Raw genomic sequence first — 21,381 nt, 5'->3', positions numbered from 1 at the left:
CCATTCCACCAGAGATTTTGATCTTCCTCTTCATGGAATTCTGTTCCCTGATATTAAGGGTTCTCATAATTTATATTATTACGACACTTGTAAATTATAGGCAACTGAGCTTGCTCTTACCTACACTCAAATATTCTGGTTCTCAACTAAAAGGGATCAGACCATTAATGGATATCAGAGGCAAAACAAATCAGTATAGAAAATGAAAGCATTACTATAACAAACACTTCAAGACACCACATTTTACAGTGCTTTCAACTTGTTTATTTCTTTTCTTTTTTTTTTTTTGCAAATCACACTAAAAATGTTTACAAAAAGCATTATAGAAACATTTGTGCAGTGTAAATTATCAAAACTAAAACTGGATATTAACTTTGAAATTATTTTGCACCCAACATGACATGAGGATTGTCATTTTTAGCAGCACACAACACATCTCTGAGGTACACATGAAATGATGGAACTGCTCTTTAGGCCATCCTCAAAAATGTGGGGGAGGTCAAGCGAAACATGAGTGGGATGCAACTGAAAATCACTGCCACACTGCTTCAACAAAATTACTAAAGCAAATTCATTAAACAAGGATGATATGGCACCAGAAGCTCATCCCCGAAGGAGGGCATCATTCATCTAAGGAAAAAAAAAAAGTTTTGATTGCAGTAGAAACCTCCCTTGTACCCAGTGTGCTGTTACAGCAATCTTCCAAAACAAAACTCAAAGATACTCAGCCTTCCTACAGCATGTCACGTTGGACAAAACAGTGCGGTGGCTTCTTGAGAATCTTGCATCACAGGAGGTCATCACACACAACACATGTACACCTCACAAATCAGTCGCAAGGCTCTCAGTCACTGCCACTCTACTAACAAGCCATATACACGTCGCTTAAAGTCGCAAATGTGTGACAACGCACTCAGAACCACAGTATAAATCTGCGGGGAGGAAAAGGGAAAATAGGCAGAGAAAAATGTATAACTCCAGATGAAATATTAGAAAATATTTATAAAATATGGAAATGAACAGAACCAAAATAACTAACACCATATAAAGTTCAGATAATGTACATACCATTGAACATATGGATACATAAATATTTGTCTGAATACAAAACCTTTTTATTTTTCTATAAAATTTCCATTTTACACAATGTATTGCTGTGTCAATACACAATACTGAGTGTTTTAGCACATTGCAGAAACAAAGGCTTTACACTAAGAGTTATTTGTTGCTAGAAATGCTTTAGAAACTTCACATTGGATTCTCTGGCAAAATACTCATGAAATGTTTAAACCACTTTTTTGCCTTTTGCCCCGTTTGGCTGCTCCTGTGTGACTCTGCTATGCTATGGGGAAATCGATGGTACTACAGCCGTATCTGTGAAAGCAAACAAACTGGGTGAGTCGGTCTATAAGGTTATCTTTGGTTGAGCATACAGGTGGACTGGGCTCAAAAGTCACTACAGGGAAATGGCTCAGGTTGTAGGTTCAAGTGAGTATAGGTGGTATGTCCCACTTTAGAACCAAGTGGACCAGCAGAATTTACAACAGCCTTCTCCAGTGTTTAAAGAACAGGGCCATTGTTGTAAATCAGTATACTACTGCACCTGTTGACTACCAAACAGACACACACTACTGACTGTTACTGACTACGAAGTACCAAAGGCAATTTGTCTTGGTGCTCAGCTTCCCTGCCCTCACGCCTGTTTGTTTACTTGCTACCGCATTATTACACTATATGCAAACTACTACAAGTAGTTACAATTTTTCACTTATTTAAGTTAAAAAAAGGGGGGGAGCATAGGGGTCAAAAAAGCTTTGACACGATACTGAAGGATAACCATGGAGGTCCTGACAGCAACATGTAACAGCAAGATGAGTAGAATGTAACACTTACAAATGTGTTTGTGGATCATGTTCAACGTTAACTAGACATATGGCATCAAGAGTTTGGCATAGTATGGTCCTAAAAAACAACTTCACAGAAACTAGACAAATTGCAGACGTTTGCATGGTCATGTTTTCCTAAAATAAAGCTCCATAGGCTTATGGCATTAATTAACAGCAATTATGTGTAAAATAAGGAGAAACAAGGTAGGTTTCACACAAGTGAGTAATTGAAAAAAGAAAACCAACGATAAAGAATAACCAAAAAAAAAAAAAGATCCATTTGGGCAGAATTCAAACACAGCTGAGGACCATTGCACTGACTTACAAACAACAAAAAAAATACTTTTTTTTTTTTTGAAAAGTGCAGATATTTGTTTTTTTCTTGGTTTTTCCAAGTTGACTTTGTGTCTATGGCCTTATTTAACTTTTTCGGTGCGCAACAGTTGAAGGCTTTGAACATCATGGACAGAAACAACAGAACACTTTACTGAAGGACAACAGTGACTGAAAGTGTGAGGTTTGTCAAAGGGCCTAATTTGCCCACTGTCTTGCAGAGGGGAAACTGATGTGGAACGCGCTGGCCAGACCCACGCAGCGTTCCCTACGCATGCCGAATTCTTCCCTCCTCAGCTCTCAGAGATGCTGCCAATAAGACACTGCGTAATAAAACCCCCAGAGTTCAGTTTTTTGTTGTGCTTTCTCCAAAAATGCAGGGTGGATGCCCTTAGGCCGCCATGTACATGAGACAAGGGCTTGGCCCAGAATTTGCAGACTGAATTTACAGACTGACTCCAGACTGGATTTGGTCAGCGACGGCCTGATGATTTTACTACAGCACTAGCAGAGCCCTTTCTCATAGCCACCATTGCCATGCAGCAAAATTAAGTGTAAGGCAGAGAGTTGGTTCAAGTCTCACCGGTGCATAATCTGCAAGTCTGATTTTCTCCTTTTAGAAGACAATAAAAGCTAGTGATTTTTTTGTTTGTTTGTTTAGCCCAGTGAGGAGACCCTCTGAAGCACTTAAAGGCTGAAGGAGCGGTTTTTACTTCACGATTCTGGCACCTACCAAGGAACTTGATACCATCCAGCCAGCGTGTATTTAAAGGATGCATTAGAACAGGGAGAGCGGCGAGGACCTTGAAATCTCCAACGTCCACACGCAGTCCCACTGCATCAAGCTTAAAAGGGTGCAGATACACCCCAGAGCGATTCACAGCAGTGTGGCCAGCACGTGTGCAAGCCCAAACATGCCTGCACTTCTACACACCCATACTAAGCTCAGACAAACACACATATGACCATGACTGGACCAAGCATGTTCTTTTGCAAGTGAGGCATCTGTTTAGCTTTTCAATATGCTTAGAAGAGGAAAACAGCTATTTGCCTCATGCTTAATAATGTCAAGGGATATGGCAAATTAAGGTTTGTTAGTCAAAGTCTGATCATGCAGACTTCAGTACAGTAGTGTGGCAATAAACTTCTCCAAATGTAGAACACTAGTGCTAACTTAAACACTAGTGATGAAGGTGGGCCCTGCTAGCCATGGAAAAGCAGCCTCGCTTTGTTCTCATCTCCATGGTAACAGGGTTACAGGAAACTGTAGATCAGTGGACATGCAGGTGGATGTCACCTTCTCCAAAGTTGAGAAGGTATCAGTTTGCTTTGTGTCTAGATGATAACAAACCCAGCAACTTCCTCTGGGTTTCCTGAATCTACTGAGTGTTTTGAGTAATAATGTTTTTTTTTTTTTCTCTTTTCAAAAAGTATGGCAACGCCAGAGGGCCATGCTCAGAGAATGAATGGTGTCAATTAAAGAGTGAGAGTCCGCCCAGCGACCATCGCAAGGGGGCGTAGCCACAACTAGCGGCAGTGTCCTTTAATGTACTGTCCCCCCAAATGTGTTGCACAGTGGAAAGACAGGATGAAAAGGTGAAGAGAGGAAAGGAAAATCATTCAAGGAGATGGTTCTCTCCTGTATGTGTTTTGTGAGGGTGGGGGTATTTAATTCAGGGGTCTTCATCAACACTTCTGTGCCTCGACCGGCGACATGGCGATGTACGAGCCATTCTTCATCGGCTGGCTGGTGTGTGTTTCGGGTGAATCCTCCGATTTGTTGCTGACCGGAGTGTAGGCCGTGTCATCTTTCGTCTGAGGGGGCAGGGGAGAGCAGAGTTTAGGGCATGCCGTGAAAAAGCTCCAGTGCAGAGGAGTTGAGGAGAGCCAATTCTCCACTGCGGGAGCAGTTTCCCCGACCTCTCTAAACTAATCCAAACTTCTTTAGCAAGTTTCAGCTAACCTAAAATCCTATTGTAAAAGACTGAAATAAAACAAAACTCTAATTTAATTTTGTCACAAATTAAACATGCAAAAACAGTAATAAACATGATTTGCATAATAAATAAACGCTTGTTATTGTTAAAAATATAAAGCAAAGGGTATCAATATGATGGGAGGGCATTGCAAAAACTGTGACTGGCTAAAATGAAAGTTGCGTCACTTATAATTAGCAGTAAATTATGAATAATGGCAGGCAAATAGTGAGCAAATGAAAGGAAAAACTGGTAAATATTGACTTACAGTAAAAGAATGAAAAGCTTCTGTAAAATCAATACGTTTTACTTCATTCTGAACAGGAACAAAAAAGGGAGGGGAAAATGTTACTGAAAATGAGAACATAGGAGCATTGTGCAAAATACATGTCTGACTTTCACACAGTAATACTGATACTATGCAGCACATAAAGAGTGCGGCGATACCCTTTGAACAGAAGTCCAAAGCGTTCTGATTCTACTGCTTATCCTCCATGTCTCAAAATTCCATCCCAGTCCTATTTCTGCTTGCCTTACACTAGAGTTTACCATGACATGCTGGTGCAGTGAAGCTTTGGCAGTGGTCAAAGAAATGTGGGGTATACAGATATAAACAGATAGCACGTGCAATAAATGTTAGCCTCATGCACTCAATCTTCATGCAGGTGATTACAAAGAAATCATCAAGAAGCTGCTACAATGCTAGCCAGACTTAGCTACAATGCTAGCTACAACCAGCTATGACGCTAGCTACACCCTTCTAACCACATGCTGCCCTGCTGTGTGCTGAGGAAGGTTTGTGAAGAATGGAAAAACATTTAAACATGCTTCCGATGCCCCAGTGATTTTACTGATCTTGTTTTACAATGGGTTTGAATTGCCAGAGTGGTTTTTGGGAACCACCTTGAAGTCATTTTCAAGTGATGTAATAGGGGACTTCCTCAAAATAGAAAATTCTATTTTTAGCCAAATTACTTTTATGCAATAACTCACTAGCAGGGTAGGTTAGCTGAAAACCAACAATCAAATCAAGCTGTAGTCAGTGATACCAATGCTGATCTTGTCACTGAGTATTTCCTTGTCTGCAACCTATACCAGCCTTCTTTAGGCCCTGCCAAGCTGAACTAAAACACCGTGAAGGCCTAGGAGCCCTTAGTGAAGAGACAGCTAGCTTTTATTCATTTGTATATAAATGTTTACTTTAATGTTCACTTGTTCATATATTAACTACAACAGAATGGAATGTGTTTTGTGTGTGTTTGTGTGCGTGTGGTGTCTTGACTTGGGTCTAACACTTTCATAAATTAACTTTTGTGCAACATTAAAAAAGGCAGTAAGCAATTCAAACAATCAGTGATTTACTGAATTCTGAGAGCTGGCACCTTGCCCACTTGCCTGTTAGATTTCTACGTTCTGAATAGAAAAGGCCCTTGTTCTTTTGGCTCCACTGGTATATTAGTAAGTTAAAGAGCTGCTGTGGCATGAGGCAAGCACAGGGTGACGTACCTTTCTCTGGCGGTTCTTGCACACCAGGATGAATAGGACCAGCAGTAAGATGGCACCCATGCCCACAATGATCACGGGGAAATTGGACACTGCCGTCACGATGAAGAGCAGGCTTCTCATTTGGGAAGCTGAATTGTCGTCGATGGTTGCTGTCTGGAAAAGTAGGCACATGTCAACATTTAAGAAAATAAAAACAAGATGCTGCCTGATTAGATTTAAATATTTTGTATTGTTGAGGTGTAAAAGAGAAAAGTAAAGTATTCTTACCTCGTTGACATACATAATTGGGAAAATGGTTTCATTCAGGAATTTTGTTTGGCTAAAACAGGACAGGAAAAGACAAAAGTGTTGTGTTTAGTTGGCAAGCTCCGACAGCTATGGTATGACAACTGCATTGGTGGTGGTGGTGTTTGCATTACAGCATTTTCTTTGGGAACTAGGAAACCACCACTTACGGGAATCCTAAGACTCTCTTCAGTATAATATTGAGTTGGGCTCTTTTACAGGCACGGATGGGGACCCCAGTAGTCTGTAGGGAAAATTATTATAATAAAATGAAAATAAGCAAAAGGAGTCTCTATGTATGTATTAATGTGAAATATTCCATAAACATTAACTACAAGAAAAATATCCAAGTTTCACATCACTAATGTTTTTCAGACTACATACAGTATATGGTAATGAGCCAACACTCTCAGAAGTCATCACCATATACCACAAACATCACCGTAAGTTTGAATCTTGCAGGCTGTGCTAGCTGTCTAAACTGCTGACTGGTTAATAGAAACAAAACACTATTGAGTCCTAGCCAGGCTCACCGGGTTGAGGTCCAAATATGTTTCATGCTCCTCTTTGTTTGGGTTCAATCCGTCGATGGCATTAATGTACTTGCTTTCGGCTTGATAGAAATGGGGGAATGACACCACTATAGGTGCCCCTGTGGAGAAATCAGAGAGAAGCCAGTAAGAACACACAGCAGCTACACTGTGGGGAAGGAGTGCAGATTTGTTCGGCAGTTGTCACCATTAAAACTGTGGGAGAAATGGAACATTTGGAAGTAGGAAAAACAAATTAAACCTCAACCAAAGGGCTGGATAGAGCCCTTATGTCACCTAAAATCATAAAGGAACACTTTGGCCTAAACACATTTTAATATCAGCCATAATAAAAATTTTAGAAAAAAAACAAAATCAGCTAACATGTTTAGACATTCCTTATATGGAAGCCAGTTTTCATGCATCATTCACAAGAGAAAAGAACTTTCTGAACATATCATTGGTGTCATTGGTGATTGGGTTCAACAGGACAATGACCTAGAAAACCTCCACAGAATAAGCACAAATTTCCACCCTTTGTTTGCTGTGGGTGACATTTGGACCAGGCCCTAAAGCTACTCCAAACTGGTCAAGCCCAGCAGCAGAAACCAGTTTTACAAGTTATACACCATCTTGCTTGTACTTTGCCAAAGGACACTTTTTTTGAAGCCTTATGTAAAAGCAACCAAGGCTTGGAATTTTTCAATCCCCCTGCCCCGAGTTGCCTAATGAGCACTCGTGTGATAAAAAGTGGAGGCCATTAGCAAATGCTGCTATCAGCAATGCAATTTACAGAGGAAGCAATAAAGAGATGTAAGAGTCGAGCAGACACTGGTTGGCCCTCAGCTGGAGTTACTGATTAAGCATTTGTGTGACTGAACTCTGATTTCTGTCGCAGGTCAAGAGAGAACAAATAAAGACAGACAGATCCGAGATGAACTTCATTTTAGAAGCGACACTTGCTGATTAAGAAGAAAGAACAGATTTGTTAAGTCATACACTCAGCACAGGGCAAAGCTCGGTCTGAGTCACGTCTGTAGATTTCTGATTTATCGCGTTTTAGTTTTGGCAAGCCTTCCTTGCTGCAGAAGGCAAGAATAAATCTGGCACGTGCTTTTTTGATTTAACAGCTGTATAAGAGCGCAAACAGAGTGGAACATCACAGCATGTTACAGGCCAAATTAACGGCAGAAAAATAATGACAGTGTATTTTGGTATCCAGTTGTGAGAACTTGTAGAATGTGTGTGGGAGTGCCAAATGCACCAAGTTGTGCGAGACACATGCTGTTGGCCCTCACCTTGACGGCACACGCTGACTTTGAGTACCCCTTTACCCAGGCAGTCTCCAACGGGCACGCAGAAGCCGGCATTGCTGGGGTTGTCATCTGGGGCAGCCAGGACATCGGCAGGGGGGGCAAAGCGGTAGGCGGGGATCCCCTTTACTTCAATGTCTTTCACATATGAAAGATGGATAGATCTATGCAGGAAAAAAACGAGCTCACGTGTGCACAGCGACTGATCAAATCACAGGCATCCAGTTCCCTGAATGCATGTCGGTCTAATTATCACTAGAACGGCTGACATGGACATCATGTTTTGTTTTGCAATTTTGAGCTGCATCGATAAAACATGACCTCACATGTCTACCGATCCCTGACTTTTATTATATTAGAGCATATTTTAGCTTGGTCATGTTTAAGAGATCAGTATGATGAAGCACAAAGGTTCACAGCAGTCTTTTTGAATGTATAAAGTATTAGGCAGTGCCTCTTTTCCTCTTGTTTTCCAGCACGTCGGACATTACCTTAGCAAAAATTAGTGCTTCTCTGATAAAGGATCTACCAGCTACAACAGCACTTCTTGACCTTATGATCGTAACAGTGTGCGTTTTTAAAATAGTTTTTTGTTTGTTTTACTAGAATCCCAGGATTTTAAGTGTTAAGCACCAACCTGTGGAGTGTGCACAAGCATGTGTGTGGGTGTGGGTGCGGGTGCGGGTGTTGTACCGGCACAGATCTGCAGCGAAGATGTAGAGAAGCTCGTTCCTGGTCAGGAAGGTGTGGAAGACGCTACCGTCTGTGCCATTGATCATGTTACTCTGCTCTGATGACCACCAGTCCATATTTCTGCAAGAGAGCACCACCATGTAGCCATGGGTTTATAATCTGCATTTCATACCAGCAGGACTGAGAATCTTCTTATACTACACATTTATTTGTGCTTTTTTACATCAACAGGTTAAAAGCAAGGAAATAGTTTCAGAGGGTAAAGAAAACTGTTCAGATACATCCCTAAACTGGGAGACTGGGGCTTAGAACTGCCAGCACTAGAAATAATTGCCACCAACATGTCCCGCTTACATGGCCAAGAGACTATCCTTGGACTTTACACTTTGCTTGGCGTGTACCCAATGCAAGCATCAAATTTCCATTAAGCAAAAGTTGGGACCAGGTCAGTTCGGTTGGTACAAAAAAAATAAAATCTCACAAAGTTCACTAGGCCAGGAGGATGCAGTTCAAAACACTCTCGTACCTTATTCCGTTCCATGTGTCGATCTTGCCATAGTCCATGTAGTTCTTCTCTCCAGTATGGAATACAAATTCACCTTCATGAGTCCCATTTTTCTAATACAAAAACATGTCATTGATCAGTCCTCAGTTTAACACTGGACTCCTAAACATGGCAATCAACATGTTTTACAAATTGCTGAACTGATTTAGTGGTCACCACAGCAATAGCCATTGGTAAAGCCATATGGTGTTATTAGTGCAAAGTCATCTGCTCTGGGCCTGGCCTCTCCCCATGCAACATTGAAAAGGAAAATGTTGACTAGCGTTACATTCCGTCCCTATTCATATTCCGCAACTAATCCATAAAAAGAGTCTAGTAAATCCAAACCCCATTACTATAAATCAGGTCCCCATGTTACAGACTAGACTATATCTGGCAGGTTTTGAGGATCACATGATGATGGTCCTAGCATAGACCACCCTGACCCTGAATAAATTCATTTTGAAGTGTGTGAAGTGCACAAGTTTAGGACTCGCTGAAAAGCACGATTTTCTGATATAATAGATAAGTTCATAGATATTACATTTGTCATCAAATGACAACAGGACTAACTTACATAGACACTCATTATATAATCATTACACAAAAACACATACAAAGGGATTCTCATCTCTTATCATTTTCCTTTAGACCTCTAGAGTTTAGAGCAGGTTTATTTCTACAGTACATCAAGAGCCACTGAGATTCTTACCTTGTACATGAGGCCAAAAATCTCGTCCACATCAGGTTTCATGTTATGGAGTTTACTCATCAACGGATCCTTGAAACCCCATAGGATCTCGTGCACGGTACGCGTCATGAACAGGTCAACACCCATCGATTTAATCCACATGGAGATAAGTGAGCGGATGAAGAAAGAATAGGAGTGCACCTCGTTCATCACAGCCTGAAGAGACGCAAGGGAAGCTTTAAAAATCTACACAACCACTGACCTCCAAAGAGGTACAGGCACCGTTTCCATCCGACAACCACTTATATCAAGACCTTTAAAAGCTCAGAATTTGGCAAAATAACATATAATGTGGTCTTCAACCAAGTGATGAAGTGTTATTTCGAGTCCCAAGCCAAACCAAAGACAAACGTACCACAACTGGGATGTTGATGGTGGTCACAAGGTCCACCTCCGGGTCTCCCACTGACATTTCCGGAAGAAATACAAAACTCTTGGGATTCGTGGCAAAGACCTTCGTGCCATTCTCCAGGTATGTCACATTCTCCCGTGGCCTGTACTCCCTGACAGCACAATGAGATATTACATTCTTTGTTAATGACCACTTAAACTCAGGAATTCATGAAACGTTAATTTAATAAACTGCCCATAAACAACAGCTAAATTGCCAGCAACAAGATAATAAAGAATGGCTTGTTATCTCTCAGCACACTGCATCAACCTAATTTGCTGCTGGAAACATTAAAATGTGCCATGTTGATATTTGACATGTCTGAGTAAACATTTCCTCTCTGCTTTTAAGCTCTTCACCCTGGACTTCCTTTTGTATCTGACTCAACTTCCGGTTGACCTGCTGTGCCCCAGAGGCCAACAGGTGCCTTGCCTAAAACTAATCATTCAATGTGCCATTAAAGAGACATAACCACCCTGTCCACTTTACTGAAATGTGTGGTGGAGAAGGATAAGAATGAGCTGACGGATAAAAACAAAACAAAACAAACAAGAGCAACAGAGAAAAAACACACTTCTAACTTCCAGCTCAAGCTTTGCACCTGAAAAATCAAAGAAATACTGCAACTACCTTACCTGTATGTATAAGGGCCCATTTCGGTGACATGGGGTTTCGCTCTGCCAGTGAAGAATTCTTCAGGGTTGGTGATGTTGAAGAAGAAATACTGCATGTAAACTGGGGGCGGAGGATTTATCCAGCCATCCAACACTCGACTGTTCTCGGCCAAGGTGATCTCCTGCAAGGCAAAGAAACAATGCCAATTAAGTAACTGACCATTCATAATGCTTAGGAATAGTGTCAGTTTTATTTATTCTGCTCTTAATTAACATTTGTTCATGGATGTCAAGTAACCTTTGTGCAATGCAGAACCCAAAGACACATGACTTCCAAGCAGTCAGCCACATCTTTTCTGTAAAACCTGAATGAACAAGCTTGGACCAAAAATAAACTGCCAATGAACAGGTTGATAATGAAATGCCCTCTTTTTCAAGAAAAATGCAAATGATGAACTCTTAACTTTTCAGGACAAAGGATGAGAAATCCAACACATGAATAAAAAATAGTGCTGTGTAAGGGAAATCAAGAGTTAGAGACAAAGCAGGTGACCAAAGGTCAGCAACGCAAGGAAAAGACAACGTTTAGTCAGCAGTCTGTCATAGGAGAGAGTCATGATGTATGCCCTGGTGTGGGTCTTAAGCAACCTCTCCCTGTCCTGTCATCTAAAATCAAGAACAGGAAATAAGACAAAAGTAAACTAAGCAATTATGGTTCTCCTTTCATCTGTAAGGAGTAAAAACAAAACAAAAAAATTGTTCTGTGGAGAAAGGAGTTTCTTCAGAACATGTCAAAAATGGAAAAATTATATCACTGTTACTTAAACTTCTAAAGCCACAAAATGCTAAACCGAGTTGCAGACTTACTAGCAATTTACAGCTTTCATAAGGTTCAAGAACAACTTGTGACATCAAAAACAATAACACACTATTACACACAGTTGCCTTGAGAGGTAGATAATGCTATCTGATTTCAAAAACCTTGAATGGAGAACTCCTCCTTCAAAATAACCTTGACTGCCATAATCATAGGAGAGCCCACATCATTTCAAGGTCTTTAAAAAAAAAATAATAATAAAAAAAGTACAAAAAAAAGAGATCTATTGAATGTCTATAATCCATAGTTAAGGGAGTCCCAAAGAGAAAAGAAATATGCTTATTATTGGTTCATAACACCATCCGCACCATTTTTGTTTAACTATTTACAGTACAGAATAGGCACTTCAGAAAGGCTGACACCATGGAGGGGAGTGGAAAGGAAAAGTCAATAGCACTTGCCATTAAAAAAAAAATCCTACAGTTCATCATTTTACCATGTTTTTATAGTATCACATTACATCCACAGAACTGAACTGCTAAGGTGCTTCATTCAAGGAGGGTCCAGTAATGCTGTAGAGAGGGTTGCACACGCATGCTTTAACAAGCCCCATTTCGGAAGGGCTTACTGCTTGCTTTCTCTGTGGCCTGGTGAAAATGTAATGTACTTGAGAAAATCTTCAGCCTTTCAACTTGCTCATGCATGTGTGGTAGCATGCTCCGACTCCGACTTTACAAAGAGCTACTTTGAGTAAGATTTACTAAGGTGCTTTGCTAATCTTTCTGGACATCTATTAAGGCTTCTCTTAAGATTGCAGGTTTAGGACCCAACAATTTCTTCATATGTCATATATCAAAATTATTAAATCTGCCAAGCCACACCTTAGTATGTCACTGTGTCACAGCTAAGTGTACATTGCCTTTAACATGTTTATACAGCACCACTATAAAATTAATTGTTCAAAGGTTCTCAAGCAAGATTATTTATTTTTCACAAAGCTAAAAACTGTGGCACTTTCAAGACTGCTGGAAAACTGAAAGACTAAGCAATGATAAGCCTAAACCAAATGCCTATGTCCTACAAGACCCCTCAGAGAAAAGAAAAAACAAAACAAAAAACAACTTGTTCTGCAGTCATAAATTCCAGAACATATTCTGGTTCCATCCCCTTTTGTCTAATGTATCCGATGGACATCATCAGTGTATGGAATGAATGTTATAGACTCAACCTAAACCAGATACGAAAACTGGTTTTGGTTGCGTGAACACACACCCTAACCTCACTGTCAAAGAATACCTACATCAGATATCCTACATAAACTAAAACTAATCCACACCTCCACACCCTATTCAACAGGCTTGCATCTCCCGAGGGCTAGAAAAAGTTACTCCGGTCATCTAATTGTCCTGATGATTGCATTCCAAGCACAGCTCTGGTAGAGTTTGTAATTTACTTTCTCTGTTCTTGAGAGACATTTGGTGGGTATTAACATGCATATATAAGTTACTACCCAGTATTGATCTGAATTTTCCTAAAACGGTTCAAATTAAGACTTTTGGTGTCCTCCCCTGCCCACATGTCAGGATTCAGGGGGTAGCGGAAATTCCACCTGGAGTTGCACAATTCGAAGTATTTCTCAAGCAGAGTTCTTGTTTTTTTTTCCCCTCTTAAAAGACCCCCCTCCCCCATCTTTCCTTTAGTACACCTCCCCCCATCATAAATGCCCAACACCTCATTTAGAACCGGCCAAATCAGCTGTTCTGAGAATAAATCCACAATATGCGAACACACCTGACTTGCGCGAAGATGATGAAAACAACACACATACACATCCTGCGCAGTGTGATGGGCTGTTAATGCCCCATCCTACTCTGATAAAGGCTTAGCTGAGTACAGACTCACACGGACGAGCTGGAGGAATTGTCAGTGTGTTTTGATAATTGTTGCGAAATAAGACTATCTCTAAATGTGCAAGAAGCAGAAATTTGAGCATGACAAAAATGCAGCTTCCACTTAAATCAGTAGATGGCCCCGGACTTGTAAAGCGAATATCTGTAAGCTCAGACTGGGTAGGGCAATGATATATCTAACTTAACCACACAGAACAGGAGCTTGTCCCACGTAGGATGCCTAACAGCTAGTGCAGTAATGCCGGTTACTTGCGTTACTTGCGCCAGCTGCGACTACCGGCGGAGTGAAAATGCTCTGGTGTTTAGCAGCACATACGGAATCTTTAAGATTACGTACTGAAAGTGTGTAAATCTATCATTTGTCACGTTACAAATTGAATGAATTAGTTACCAGCCACATCAACGTCAGTTAATTTAACAGCTTGAAATCATCTTAACAATAAAAAAACTTACCTTTTTTATTCTTTCTTGAATCATTGTTTGGAAGACTTGACCCACCAGGAGGGCGATACCCACAATCAGCAGATGGGCGCACACAATTCCGGTGGCGTAAATGGCACAAGATCTTCTCGTCATGTTGGCGATTTAAAATGTAAGCAAAAAGTAGCCAGCCAGCTAACGAACTAAGTAACAATACGCATGTAAAGCAAGGTCCTTCTCAGACTTACTCTTTCTTTCCTGAATGAGGTAGCTAGGTTAGCGGTATTCTACGTGCTCCCAACTCGGAAATTTAACTTCGGGCGCTCCTGCTAGTGTCTCCGCGTTTCAGTTTCAGATCGCCTGTTTTAGCTCTAACACCGGCAGCCAAAACACCATTCGTTAAAAAAATCTCCTGGTCTAACGGCAAGCGAGTAACGGGAGAAAATGTGTCTCTCTGGTGCGGCGACTCACTTATCAGCTAGCAATGCAGAGGAACGGAGGAGGAACCTCAACTCCCCCCCCCCCTCATTACTACATTCAAATGAACCCAGTCATGCGAGAAGCTTCAGCTTTAGTAGTTGGGGCGGTGGGTGTGAGCTAAAATACAGCTATTCCTCCACTGACGCTGATGTCAGTTTAAATGCGCTTTAACGGCACCACCACAGTCTCAGCATGGTGTCAGCATAAAGCTGAAACGCTAACAGAGCTGCTGGGTCATACTAGGTTTTAAGAAGATAACCTCCTATTACAAAGAAACGTGTGGATGCATAAGCCAACTTTTGATGTGATGAGTCTCAAATTATTTATTTGCTGTGTTTATAAGCACGTGCAAGGGAGACCTTTACGAGTAGTTGTTTTTTTTGTTATTATGATCTTGTCGAAAATGTTACAAATCTGTTTAATTTACTAGGTGAACAGTGACATAGCGGGTCATAGGTATTTTAAGTGACAACGACGCAGACCGTTATATCTTGTACTCTGCTATCTTCTTTCATGACTCCTTAAACAACTATTCGATGAACATGAATAATGCTCTGCCCACAAGACAAGCGATGGTTTTCGTGGACCTTTTGTTCAAAAAGTAGCAATTTCATTGGTTAACGTCTTCCCGGACCACCAGCCTAAGACTGCCCCTAAAGAAATATGATTGGTCAAAGGCGCATGAGTGCGATGGCGAATTTGATCGACTGATTTTAGGGCGGAGTTCATTTAAAGGGGGAATGCAGTAGAGTTGCACATTGTGAATCGTGTCAGAATAGCAGACCGGGACACAGACACTGTAATTAACGGTTTTCTGTTTTTCTTGGCATTGTTACATGTGCATATGCCGTTGAATTTTCCTAATGTTCATATGTGCTTTATATATATATATATATATATATATATATATATATATATATATATATATATATATATATATATAGTGTGTGTGTGTGTGTGTGTGTGTGTGTGTGTGTGTGTGTGTGTGTGTGGTTTTAAAATATCGATGAACAAAAAAATACCGGTTGTACTGTCGTTCACAACATTTTGTTCTAAAAAAAATTAGAAACAAATTATTACAGCATGAAAGTTATGCATTATAAGCTACTTCTAATCAGTATGCTGTTAGTATACTTTAGAGCTATTTAGAATTTAGATTAACTAGGCAACGAATAAACTGTTTTTACTCAACCTTAAAACTAAAGTATTTATGACTTATTTTATCTGAGGATTACATTGTCTAGAACTGCAGTATCTCCCAAGTTTACAAATACAGTGTTTGTTCCAGGAAACAAAAACAACACGTAGCCTTGTGTACATGTGCTTATTTGTTGTTGATGTTCGTTTTAGTTAAGCCAAGATATAGTCTAGACTATATGAACTAATAAGACTACAAGACATTTGGTTAGGCTAAAAGCAACATCAGTTTGATCTTTTGCTCATTCCTTGTGTATTCCCCTGACTGAGCTGTGTGTTTATTTCTCAGGGAGAAAAACTTGCCTCACATGTTTTGACAGTTGATAAAGCTGAATCAACACAGCCCACTACCAGCTGTTGGTCTGTCACAAATACAAAATACTGTTTACTTCTATGGATGTGTGGTGCCATTGGAGTAGCACACAGAAAAGTTAATTAATTAACAAGCCGATGTAAGTAAATACAGCCAGTCCTGAGGCCGAGGCCATAAGCAATAAAATCTAACAGGAATCTCACAGCAGTACCCCAGAACTAGTTTTGAGTTCACCAACACAGTTAGTAATCTCAAAGGGAGAATATGTACACTTTTAATGTTGGTCAGATAAATGCCATACCAAAAACCGCCAGTTCTGGTGACTACTGAGTCTTTAAAATATAAACTAATCTAAATTTCTCAATGCAGCTCCCATCTGTAATCTCTGGGGGGTGAAGGATGCTTAGGGTAAAAAGCATCTGTGTAAACAAGAGAAGTGAAAACAGACTACAACAGTTCAATATGATTCATCATGAAACGTTAGCATGGTTTTACACACACACACACACACACACACATACATATATATATATATTACTTTCATTCTTCAGTAAGTGCATGTGTCAGAATTCCTCAGGACATTTGGTGTTGCACACAACACAGCGGTTATCTTACAGCAGTTAGAGCTGACATCTCTTAGGGCAAAATATACACTATGTAGGCTAAGGTTTTCACACACCCTTCTGAGTTATTGAGTTCAGATGTTTCAGCTACACACATTGCCACACACATCTCTAAACACAAAGTCATGTAATCTCAACAGAAAAACTTTGGCAGTAGAATGGGTCCAACTGAAAAAGCTCAGTGACTTTAAATGTTGCACTGTCACAGGATGCCACCTTTGCCACAAATCAGCACGTGAAATTTCTGACATGCTGGATCTGATTCAATGAAACATTTGTATTATTACTGTGAAGTGTCTAGAAGCAACAATAGCTCAGCCACAAAGCGGGAGACCAAACTCATGCAGTGGGGCCAAGTGCTGTAGCAATAGTGAGCTGGAGCACATTGTGTGTAAAAATTGCCTCTCATCTGTTGCATCATATGCCACAGAGTTCAAAATTGCCTCAAGAAACAACAACAGCACAAGAATTGCACATCAGAAGCTTCATTTCTAGGTTTCCATGGCTTAGCAGCTGCAGACATGTCAACAATGTTTACATTTTGCTATAAACTGTAGTGCGCTATTATGCCTAATATAATATAATGCCTAATTATTCCTTTCAAGGTTTTCAAACTATCATACAGGATATTTCTAACATCTTGAATATTGCTTTGATTATCACATAAGCATTCTGTCCTGTTGAGTTAAAGAAGAACAACTTGTTTAGGGGTTGTATCCTTACAACAGCCTCTTTATACATTTAGATTTTTTTTGTTTGTTTGTTTACATTCTGTTCACTTAACTGTGTTGTACATGCAGCCTGTATCCAAAAACAAAATCAGACACAATGAACTCCATTTTGTTTCACACAGACCTCCTTTCAAATAAATTTTTTTTGTCCTCCAACAAATCTGTACCCTTTTTGGTCCACAACAAACAATGGGAGTGTGCATGAACTGCATTGTGTTTCCTTTTCTTTTAGCCATCTCATTAAGCTGGCCATCCTTCCTCTGTTTACCATGTGGGCTATTTTCTCTTTTCCTCACATGCTATGTCACACCCAACATTCACTTACTAATGCATCCTTTTCCCACTTTGATAAGAACCGGCAATGTTCTTTTTGCACGCTATCTTTAAAAATTCCTACTGCTTCTTTAAAGAGCGATTACAGACTATTTGTTGCAAAATATTGCATCCAACTCCCAACTACTATCTAAATAAGAATAATTCAGATGTCGGCACAAAGATATGATGGCACTTTTTTCTCAGTGCATGTGAAACAGCTGGTCCTTGTCTTTCCTAAAGTGTGTGAATTTTGGATATGTGAATATCTATTCATACATTCTATAACAAGGAGACTTTTCATTGGAAGGAGAGCAGGAGAACACATTCTGCCGATCCAAATAACAATCTACTGTTATACACAATTCATGGGGTTTTTTTTTTTACCTGCCCAAGGCACTACATATTAAATATGTGCTAATGAAAAATAATTAACTGCAATAAAATCTCTTGACTATATACAAAGACTTTCAAAAATCACGTTCACTAATCAATTCATTGTGAAGTATATAAACCTCCACCTTTTTCCCATGCTTATATTTAACAGCACTACACGCTACAGCCACATCCATGAGGGAGAATGGGTGGGGCAGGAGGTGTGGTTGGAATACAGAACAGAACAAGAGTTCAGCCCAGCACAGCCTAGTACAACCTGTCTGTTCAAAAAGCCAACAGGATCTTGACACTCCCAGCAAGGGCAAATAATGATATCCATGTGTGACTGTGGGAGTAACACCTAGAGCAGAGCCACCATGGCCCTTTTACCATCTGAGATTCATGGAAGCTCTGGACGTTAAGAGCAACAAGAGAGAGCCCTGTGTTGAATTGACGAAGGCAAGTTGCTTCTCTAAACTTTCCCAGGAGATGGGGTGGCACTAGAAAACTGCACCACTGAAGAGAAACCAATGTTGACATGAATTAGGGGTTTGGTAACAAGCACAATTGCAAAAAGGCTTCAAGCAAATAAAGAGATGACAAGTACCGGTACAGTAGAAAAACTGTACTAATGTGACAAGTGTGAAGTGATTTAATTGCATCTTAACCCACAACTCTGCATTCCATAGCCATTTGCTATTTATGCATCCTTCCTTCTAATAACTCAGTGGGTGAAAATATTTTGTAAAGGGTAAAAGAGTGTAAAGAGTTTGGGAGGTTTTGGTAGCTGCATTCATTCTTCAACAACCAAATGACCAAAAGCATAAACAAGACTGAGAATGTTTAGAGTGTCAAGAGTCTTGATACTTGATATCATTGATACTTGATGTCTTGATATCATAACACTGAAATAATCAGAACGTATGACGCACATTGCCCAGTATTTATTTAAAGTTATTGTGGGAGCGCCACTAAATTAAATACATAGAAATTATGTCTGCTAATTCTGATCGAGCACAGGAGCATCTTGTCTATCTCAGTAAATCAAAAGCATTATCAAGCTTGCTATTAACTTTAATGCTTCCTTCCATTGTCACAATGACAGTTCACTCTTTTGAGATAAGTTTAGGTTATCCTGTTAGCCTGTCCATGACAGTTGTTTCCACAAACTCTAGAAAATGTGGCAAGGTTAAACCTTGACAAGTTCTAGGGCACCAAAATATCTCTGGTAACGATTGTCTAACAAACGTAAGAAGAGCGATAGGCTAGATGCGAGTTATCAAATAAGATGCTATGACAGTTTTAGAAAAGCAACACTTAAATCTTTTGAATTATTTTATTATAAACAGATCAAAGAGAATTTGGCTTGGCACATAGATAGCAGCTATAGATAACTCAGATAGGAACTGTATCTGTATGTAGATAGGAACGATATATAAATGAAAGGTGAAATTTTACACCCTGCTTTCAGAAGATGCCAAATATGAGATAGTGAGACTCCTTATGACATCATGAGTCTAAACAGTCAGTCAGAACCCACTACATGTGTTAAAGAAACATTTACGCATGGTTCACATCACTATTTTCACTCGTGTCACAGGCTTTGCATGCTTGGACCTCACTTTACTGATTATTGATTTTTGTGCCATTCAGGGAAGGAACACATTGTATACATGAACACATGACCAAACAGGTTCTCCTAAAAGCAACACTTTGCCAAACCTACACCTAGAACTATACTTTATTAGTGCATTCTCTTTACCCACCAACAAATTAGAAGATTTTTTTTTCCATTGTGTAGCTGGTCTTCCTTTGAAACTCATGTAACTGATTTGCCTTTTGCTCTTGGTCCCCTCACCCATCCCCATATCTAGTACACATGGCATGATGATTCTACCACACAATGTAACTGGTTCAGGGAGGCTTTCCATCTACACTCTACACATCATGAAGTTTATAGCTGTTTCAGCTGCACCGTGTCTTCATGTCCCTGAAGGCTTTATTAATGGAGAAATTCAGGGGAATCTTCCAAGGCATGGAGATTTTTCTGTGCAAGCTTTTTCTCCAATTCTCATTGGCATGTCAGCAATGTCTTCATATTTTCTGAAAATGCTACTCTCTCTCTCTCTGTGTGTGTGTATATATCTATTTATTTATTTATTATTATTTTTTTTTTGTAAATATATTTAACCATACTTTGAGATATATATATATAAAGTCCTAGACTTTGCCAAATGTACTAACCAAATGTACTATTTATTCAGTAGTTAAGATAATTTTAATAATTTTAATTGTTTGGCAAACTGGTCCATGATGAAAAAAAACCACATAGAATAGGTCTGTCTCCTGACACAAACGTTTGGGATGTGATGATAATGTAACAAGTATATAGTGCATTATTTAATTTCCATACTGTTCAAGTTAATTGTTTAGTCTAATGTGCACTTATGTATACACATTACAGTACCCTGCTACACCCTTACACACACAGTTCAGCAATCACATGACCATGAATTTGAATTGTTGTGACAAGTTTGTCTTAGGTGGGAGTTTGTCTTACAGAGGAAATGCAGTTCATTTGTATTTACTCTCATGGATTCGACAAAGAGTTAAGATCAGATGAATCACTCGGCATGCTCAGTGAAAGGGCAAGCAGGTTCTCTTTCAGGAAAGCTTGGCTGTTTCAGGTCCAAAAATATCAAACATAATAATATATCATTTCAGTCACAGGTTGATAAATTTATCACATGATATAGAGTAATAACACACTTTCTGTGCAGATAACATTAGTTCCACTGGAATCAACTGCAGCAAAAACACTAGGAAATTCTATATAACTAAAAACCTTTGTTGTTCAGTAGGTCTGAACAAGCTATGTTATGATAGTTATAATGTCAGTCAATGCATTTCATGGGAGTAAAATCATGCATTATTGTTATAATAAGGTAATTTAGAAGCAAAGCAATGCATTTGGAAACAATTCTTGCAGTGTTCAAGAAAAGTCTTACTCAAGACTTTTACCAGAAGCGTGCTATCACTTAGGATAACAGCCATAACCTCAAATTATGACCGTTGTGCTAATGGCCTCACCCATTCTGTCACTGTGTAAAAATCCTACAATATAAGCTTCACGCATGTCTGAATATGTGGATTCAATTCGTTGACATAAATGACTGATTTCATGTTATAGTATGTGCTACGAAGGCATGTCTGGGGAGGGCGGGGGGCCTGCTATTGGGCTCCAGGGAGAATATTACATGCCTGCTGCCTATGAACTAAGCATGGCTGCAGTGCATGTGAGAGAGTCCTGTGATCAGGGCCTGAGGAGCACGCAGAGGGCAAAGGGAAGCTTTCTGGTAACATTTTTGCTATAAATGTAAT

At 39.8% G+C, this 21,381-nt stretch overlaps 1 protein-coding gene across 2 annotated transcripts; it reads right to left on the bottom strand.

Annotated features, from left to right (window-relative positions):
• Window positions 1-241: 241 nt before the first annotated feature.
• On the bottom strand, window positions 242-14,483 carry scarb2a (scavenger receptor class B, member 2a). Of its 2 annotated transcripts, XM_027002857.2 has the most exons (13): window positions 14,003-14,483; window positions 10,844-11,004; window positions 10,173-10,320; window positions 9,779-9,973; window positions 9,049-9,140; window positions 8,523-8,642; window positions 7,815-7,993; window positions 6,520-6,638; window positions 6,157-6,230; window positions 5,969-6,020; window positions 5,702-5,854; window positions 4,464-4,511; window positions 242-4,034 (listed from the first exon to the last, which is right to left on the bottom strand). In XM_027002857.2, the coding sequence occupies exons 1-13, from the start codon at window positions 14,123-14,125 to the stop codon at window positions 3,906-3,908; spliced, it is 1,593 nt and encodes a 530-aa protein (XP_026858658.2). In that variant the 5' UTR covers window positions 14,126-14,483; the 3' UTR covers window positions 242-3,905. The 2 variants fall into 2 exon arrangements, with proteins under 2 accessions (XP_026858658.2, XP_026858659.2); XM_027002858.2 differs by lacking the exon at window positions 4,464-4,511.
• Window positions 14,484-21,381: the final 6,898 nt, after the last annotated feature.

This window comes from Electrophorus electricus, chromosome 9 (assembly GCF_013358815.1).
Source record: "Electrophorus electricus isolate fEleEle1 chromosome 9, fEleEle1.pri, whole genome shotgun sequence".
Classification (NCBI taxonomy): Eukaryota; Metazoa; Chordata; class Actinopteri; order Gymnotiformes; family Gymnotidae; genus Electrophorus; species Electrophorus electricus.
The sequence above is the reverse complement of the archived record's forward strand: the minus strand, read 5'-3'. Positions and strand labels throughout refer to the sequence as shown.